Genomic DNA, 7175 nt, shown 5'->3' on the forward strand with positions numbered 1-7175 from the left:
CACACACACACACACACACACACACACACACACACACACACACACACACACACACACACACACACACACACAGTTAGTCATGAATATTCAGGTACAACCTTGGCCACAGCCTGGGAGCAGTAGATAACAATTACCTTGAGTGCTAGATATGGGTGGGGCTCTATTTAATTTATTTCTATCTACTGTGAGAGAGTATCAATATTTATGACAGCAGTGTAGAAGTAAATTACTGTGAAACTGTAGGGACACAAATTAAAAACAAAAATATGAATGTTCCACAATGTTGTTTTAAATTTAAAGTTACTCAAGTCCTAGCTGAACACCAACCTGAGAGTTTCCAGTCTGCAGTGTGGACTCTCCAATCCAGAGGACAGATGCTCCACTCCTGAATCCTGCAGGTTGTTGTTACTCAGGTCCAGCTCTCTCAGACTAGAGGACTGGGAGCTGAGAACTGAAGAGAGAGCTTCACAGCTTCTCTCTGACAATGTACAGCCACTCAGCCTAAAAGAGATTTAATATAGAGTCATTCTAATAATTTACAGGAAGAAAATAACTGCTCAGAGGGTGATACTTTTTATTGAACTGTGAACTGAACACCAACCTGAGAGTTTCCAGTCTGCAGTTTGGACTCTTCAGTCCAGCTGACACCAGCTCCACTCCTGAATCCTGCAGTTTGTTGTTACTCAGGTCCAGCTCTCTCAGACTAGAGGACTGGGAGCTGAGAACTGAGGACAGAGCTTCACAGCTTCTCTCTGTCAGGTTACAGTCTTTCAGCCTGAAAAGGAATCAGCAATGCATTAGAACACAGCTTCAAGCAAACAAAAAAAATTATAATTAAATCAAAACTGCATTTAATCTGAATAGCTGTGTGTGCACGTACAGAGCTTTGTTGGAGGCTTTGACAACTGGCAGCAGCCTCAGAAGAGCCTCCTCTGAAGCAGAGTATTTCTTCAGGTCAAACACGTCCAGATCTTCTTCTGATGACAGTAAGATGAAGACCAGAGCTGACCACTGAGCAGGAGACAGTTTATCTGTGGAGAGACGTCCTGAACTCAGGGACTGTTGGATCTCCTCCACTAGAGAACCATCATTCAGTTCATTCAGACAGTGGAACAGATTGATGCTTCTCTCTGCAGACAGATTCTCACTGATCTTCTTCTTGATGTACTTGACTGTTTCCTTTTTGGTCTTTGAGCTACTTGCTGTCTGTGTCATCAGCCCTCGAAGGAGAGTCTGATTGGTCTCTAGTGAAAGACCCAGAAGGAAGCGGAGGAACAAGTCCATGTGTCCATTTGGACTCTGTAAGGCCTTTTCAACAGCACTCTGATGGAGATGTTTTAGTTTAAGGGTTTCTCTGAAGACTTTAGACAGCCGGGAGGTTGTTTGTTCTTCTGCCAACAGGTTGACTCTAGAGTTGGTGAAGGTCAGATGGACATGAAGAGCAGCCAGGAACTCCTGAACACTCAGATGGACGAAGCAGAACACCTTGTCCTGGTACAGTCCACTCTCTTCTTTAAAGATCTGTGTGAACACTCCTGAGTACACGGATGCTGCTCTGATATCGATGCCACACTCTGTCAGGTCTGATTCATAGAAGATCAGGTTGCCTTTCTGCAGCTGCTCAAAAGCCAGTTTTCCCAGAGACTCAATCATCTTCCTGGTCTCTGGACTCCAGTGTTGATCTATCTCAGATTTCTCATGATATTTTACGTTCAGTTTGGACTGAACCACCAGGAAGTGGATGTACATCTCAGTCAGGGTCTTGGGCAGCTGTCCTCCCTCTCTGGTCTCCAACACCTTCTCCAGAACTGTAGCAGTGATCCAGCAGAAGACTGGGATGTGACACATGATGTGGAGGCTTTGTGATGACTTGATATGAGAGATGACTTTGCTGGCCTGCTTCTTGTCTCTGTATCTCTTACTGAAATAATCCTCCTTCTGTGGGTCAGTGAATCCTCTGACCTCTGTCACCATGTCAACATACTCAGCAGGGATCTGATTGGCTGCTGCAGGTCGTGTGGTTATCCAGAGGCGAGCAGAGGGAAGCAGATTCCCCCTGATGAGGTTTGTCAGCAGCACACCCACTGAGGTGGACTCTGTAACATCAGTCAGGATCTCAGTGTTGAGGAAGTCCAGAGGAAGTCGACACTCATCCAGACCGTCAAAGATGAAGACAACCTGGACCTCTTCAAACCTGCTGATTCCTGCTTCTTTGGTTTCACTAAAGAAGTCATCAACAAGTTCTACCAAGCTGAACTTTCTCTCTTTCAGCACATTCAGCTCTCTGAAGGTGAATGGGAATATGAACTGGATGTCCTGGTTGGCTTTGCCTTCAGCCCAGTCCAGAGTGAACTTCTGTGTTAAGACTGTTTTCCCGATGCCAGCCACTCCCTTTGTCATCACGGTTCTGATTGGTTCATCTCTTCCAGGTGGGGCTTTAAAGATGTCTTCACATCTGATTATTGTTTCTGGTCTGTCTGGTTTCCTGGATGCTGTTTCAATCTGTCTGACCTCATGTTCTTCATTGACCCCTGCAGCCCCTCCCTCCATGATGTAGATCTCTGTGAACATCTGATACAGAACGGTTGGGTTTCCTGCTTTAGCAATCCCCTCAAACACACACTGGAACTTTATCTTCTGGTTAGTCTTGAGTTTACGCTGACAAACTCCAGAAAGACTTCCTGAATGAACACACAACAAGAACAATCAATAAGTCAAAGAACATATTTCAACATTCAAATAATAAGTATATATTCTACTGTATTTTTTCAGACATTAGTAAATGTCCCATTTTTAAATGAGTTAAAATCCTCTTACTGCTGTGCAGACGGTCAGCCAGCTCCTCCTGCTTCATTCTCATCAGGAAGTGCAGTGTGATCTTCAGAAATGCTTCTCTGCTCCTCCTCCTCTGCTCTTCATCCTCACCCTCCAAAACCTCCTCATCCTCCCTCCAACTCTCTAAGCATTCTGGGTAATCTGGACATAGAACCTTCTGAAACTTCTTCAGCTCGTTCTTTACAAAAGTGACGATGTTCTCCTCCAGCAGCTGGACCAGAATGATAAAGTCAACATTTAGTTTAAAGAACTCAACATGTGATTCATCTCTCAGTCTGAAGGCCTGCTGGTTTGAAAAGAGCAGCATGGAGACTATTGGGATCTGAATGGTAGATTATCATTTAATCTGTAGATAATACTGAAAATATTCTTTTAATATGTACACACCATAAATATGGAGTCCAGGTCTGTTTGCTGCTGCAGGTCAGACTGACCACCGAGGCCCTCTGAGCTCTCCTGGTGAACTCTGTAGAGAAAACATCAAGTTTAAGAACATTTAATGATCTGTGCACAGTCCTGATGATGACAGCTGTTGCTCTCAAACATGGATGCGGTCGTTGGCTAAATCACCAAATACATCGAGGACGTCGTATCCAGGATTACTGTACAGACATTCATGAATCAGGAGAAGAACCTTTTATTAACAGGGACAGCAACAACAGTTTCTCAGAATTTTTAAAGACGTGCACTTGAATACACCATTAGATTGAGGATTTTTTTGGGGCCGATATGTTTTTCCTCTGTTATTTGTTTCCAAATCTCACTCACAGGGAAGGCAAAATGTTCCTACAGTTCTGTTGTTTCTCCGTCATCTCCAACTCTGATGAGTAAATGTTACCCAGAGTCCTTTGCTGCATGCTACCAACTGGTAAGCTAAACTGTTTCTTTTGTGTTTTTCTTTGGTCGTGTATGTAGGCGGGGACGTAGAGAGAAAACACACTGGGGTACTTGTAGATCGTACTTCTGATTTACAAACCAGATTCCAAAACTTGGGACACTGCACAAATTGTAATTAAAAAAGGAATGAAATAATTTACAAATCTCATAAACTTATATTTTATTCACAATAGAATATGGATAAAATATCAAATGTTGAAAGTGAGACATTTTGAAATGTCATGCCAAATATTGGCTCATGGAGGATCAATTTGCAACTCATTAGGTCATTTGGCAACATGACTGGGTATAAAAAAAGCCTCTCAGAGTGGCAGTGTCTCTCAGTAGTCAAGGTGGGCAGAGGATCACCAATTCCCCCAATGCTGAGGCAAAAAATAGTGGAGCAATATTAGAAAGGAGTTTCTCAGAGAAAAACTGCAAAGAGTTTGAAGTTATCATCATCCACAGTGCATAATATCATCCAAAGATTCAGAGAATCTGTAACAATCTCTGTGTGTAAGGGTCAAGGCCGGAAAACCAGACTGGATGCCCGTGGTCTCCGGGTCCTTAGACAGCTCTGCATCCCATACAGGAATGCTACTGTCATGGAAATCACAATATGGGCTCAGGAATACTTCCAGAAGACATTGTCTGCGAACACAATCCACTGTGGCATTTGCCGTTGACGGCTAAAAACAAAGCTGCATCTAAACAGGATCCAGAAGCACAGGCGTTTTCTCTGGGCCAAGGCTTTTTTTTAAATGGACTGTGGCAAAGTGGAAAACTGTTCTGAGGTAAGACAAATCAAAATTTTTTTGTTTTGGAAAACTGGGGTGCCATGTCATCCGGACTAAAGAGGACAAGGACAACCCAAGTTATTATCAGCGCTCAGTTCAGAAGCATCTCTGATGGTCTGGGGAGGCATGAGTGCATGTGGCATGGGCAGCTTACACATCTGAAAGGCACCATCAATGCTGAAAGGTATATCCGAATTCTAGAACAGCATATTCTCCCATCCAGACGTCGTCTCTTTCAGGGAACACCTTACATTTTCCAACATGACATTGCCAGACCACATACTGCATTAATTACACCATCATGGCTGAGTAGAAGGATCCGGGGACTGAAATTGCCCCATGCAGTCTTTCATACATAGAAAACATTTGGCGCATCATAAAGAGGAAGATGCGACAAAGAAGACCTAAGACAGCTGAGCAACTAGAAGCCTGGATTAGACAAATTCTTTGGATCTACTTTCTGACAAGAATGGGACAACGTTCCTATTTCTAAGCTTGTCTCCTCCGTTCCCAGACGTCTGCAGACTGTTATAAAAAGAGTCGATGTCTCACAGTGGTGAACATGGCCTTGTGCTATAACACAGTACTATTACACAGTACTATTAAACAGTACTATAACACAGTGGTAAACATGGCCTCGTCTCAACTTTTTTGAGACGTTGATGCCATGAAATTTGAAGTCAACTTATTTTTCCCTTAAAATGATCAATTTTCTCAGTTTCAACATTTGATATGTCATCTATGTTGTATTCTGAATAAAATATTGAAATTTGAAACTTCCACATCATTGCATTCTGTTTTTATTCACAATTTGTACAGTGTCTCAACTTTTATGGAGGTGTGTAGATAGTTCAAACTGAAAAGCTCATTTAGATAAATTCTGGAATTTAAAATCAAAATCGTGTCATGTGTTTTTTTAGTAAAGATCCTACACACAGTTTTATAAATGAGACCCCAGGACTGGATGACTTAGAGATGGGTTGTTTTGGTTTCTTTTGTTGTGTTATTATTAGTACTGTTACAATTATTTCTAAAAAAAGGTTCTGAGCTGGTTTATTGGCACTTCTTTAAACCAATAACAATTGTCTTGGGCGACCCTGCTTTGTCTGGTGGTTCCAGTCCTGGTATCACTGGGCTTCAGATTAAAATCATATTATGTGGCATCGCCAAAACCTAGACCATGAAGCTCTGAGAGAGTCAGATAATAACAAAGTTTTAAATTATTACCTTTCATCCAGCGTTTGTCCATCTTTAAAGGTAATAAAATGACCCATAGACCGTTCACTCTTCATGGACACAAAGCTGGGTCCAGGTCCTGGTTCAGGTCTTTTCTGCAGACTAATGACAAGTAGTTGAAGTTGAAGTTAAAACTTTTAACTAGTTACATTATTGAGTTTGCTCACTAAAGAGTTTTAGTTCACTAAATCAAAACCTTAACAACAATGACTTGTGATTTCACTTGGACTTGATATCCTCCCAAAGCCCAAAGATTAATTATGATCGTACGCATTATTTTTTACAATGAATCAACTCATGTTCCTGAAAACAGACTTTCAGCCGTGGTAAGAAAGGTGTTTGGCAGTTCAGAGCTGGCTGGTGGTCCTGGTCCTGGTCTCACTGGGCATCAGATCAAAACCACATTATGTGGCATCACCAAACCCCGACTATGAAGCTCTGTGAGAGTCTGATAATAACAAAGTTCACTTTTAAATTCTTACCTTCCATCAACAGCTCGTCCATCTTTAAAGTTAATAAGACGACCCATAGACCGGTCACTCTTCATGGACACACAGCTGGGTCCAGGTCCAGGTTTCTGCTGCTGCATCCTGATACAAACAAAGACCGTGGATGAGTTCCTATTCACCAAAATGTAATGTGATGAAAGCTGGCGTCTCATGTCAGTAGATAAGCAGTGGTTGTCTCTTTGTTGCGTATTCCAGTAAGAAGTTCTTATGAACTAGATATTGAGAGTGAATCCTGATGGAGGAGTGATGTGAGTGCTGAGCTCTAACATGGAGAAGAGTCCATCATCATCTCACCTCTGAGCTTTGGTCTGGCTGTCATGGTCCCCCCACAGAGTGGTTTTAGAGGGAGGGGGTCCCTCCTCTCTGTCCTCACACTGACTCATAGCAGAGTCCACACCTGCTGGGAGACATCACCTCTGTTACTGTCGGCCTATAAAACGGTAAAACTCCAATGTGCTGTTTTATTACATTATATACCAGATTATCTTTCTATAAAATAACTATATAAATACAAACTAAGTAAGTATACATTATTATGTTAACATGATAAGGTGTATTTATTGGTGTAGAAGGTAAAATATTCTTGTAATGTGTTTATTTTGGACTCTTTTCTGCAGTTCTTTACTTCTTTTTTAAGTATTTGCGCTACAGCAATGGACGACCTTTGTTCTCTGCGGATCAATAAAGTTTTATGTAATCTTATAAGATAAGAAATTTACTGCACAATGTTGAACTCCTTGGACCTCTTCATCTTCTAAAAACTCCTTCAGTTAACTTCTTTAAATTCATCTAGAATCACAGATATTATCAAATAATAAGGGATAATAATATATAATGAGCTGAAAATGTTAGATAAAAGTTAATTACTGAAATATATAAATGTATATGATATTTATATATGAACAAGTTAACATTATATAAG

At 41.4% G+C, this 7175-nt stretch overlaps 1 protein-coding gene across 1 annotated transcript in view; it reads right to left on the reverse strand.

Annotated features, from left to right (window-relative positions):
• LOC117939231 (NACHT, LRR and PYD domains-containing protein 12-like) overlaps positions 1 to 7175 on the reverse strand; it is a 139572-nt gene that overhangs the window by 127458 nt on the left and 4939 nt on the right. Inside the window, exons 2-9 of the mRNA XM_034864356.1 lie at positions 6548 to 6669; positions 6227 to 6340; positions 5736 to 5846; positions 3223 to 3301; positions 2818 to 3046; positions 881 to 2681; positions 602 to 775; positions 328 to 501 (exon numbers count right to left, since the gene is read on the reverse strand). Of these exons, the coding sequence (XP_034720247.1) occupies positions 328 to 501; positions 602 to 775; positions 881 to 2681; positions 2818 to 3046; positions 3223 to 3301; positions 5736 to 5846; positions 6227 to 6340; positions 6548 to 6636 (2771 nt within the window). The 5' untranslated portion in view covers positions 6637 to 6669. The remainder of the gene's footprint in view (positions 1 to 327; positions 502 to 601; positions 776 to 880; positions 2682 to 2817; positions 3047 to 3222; positions 3302 to 5735; positions 5847 to 6226; positions 6341 to 6547; positions 6670 to 7175) is intronic.

Source organism: Etheostoma cragini, chromosome 3, assembly GCF_013103735.1.
Source record: "Etheostoma cragini isolate CJK2018 chromosome 3, CSU_Ecrag_1.0, whole genome shotgun sequence".
Lineage (NCBI taxonomy): Eukaryota > Metazoa > Chordata > Actinopteri > Perciformes > Percidae > Etheostoma > Etheostoma cragini.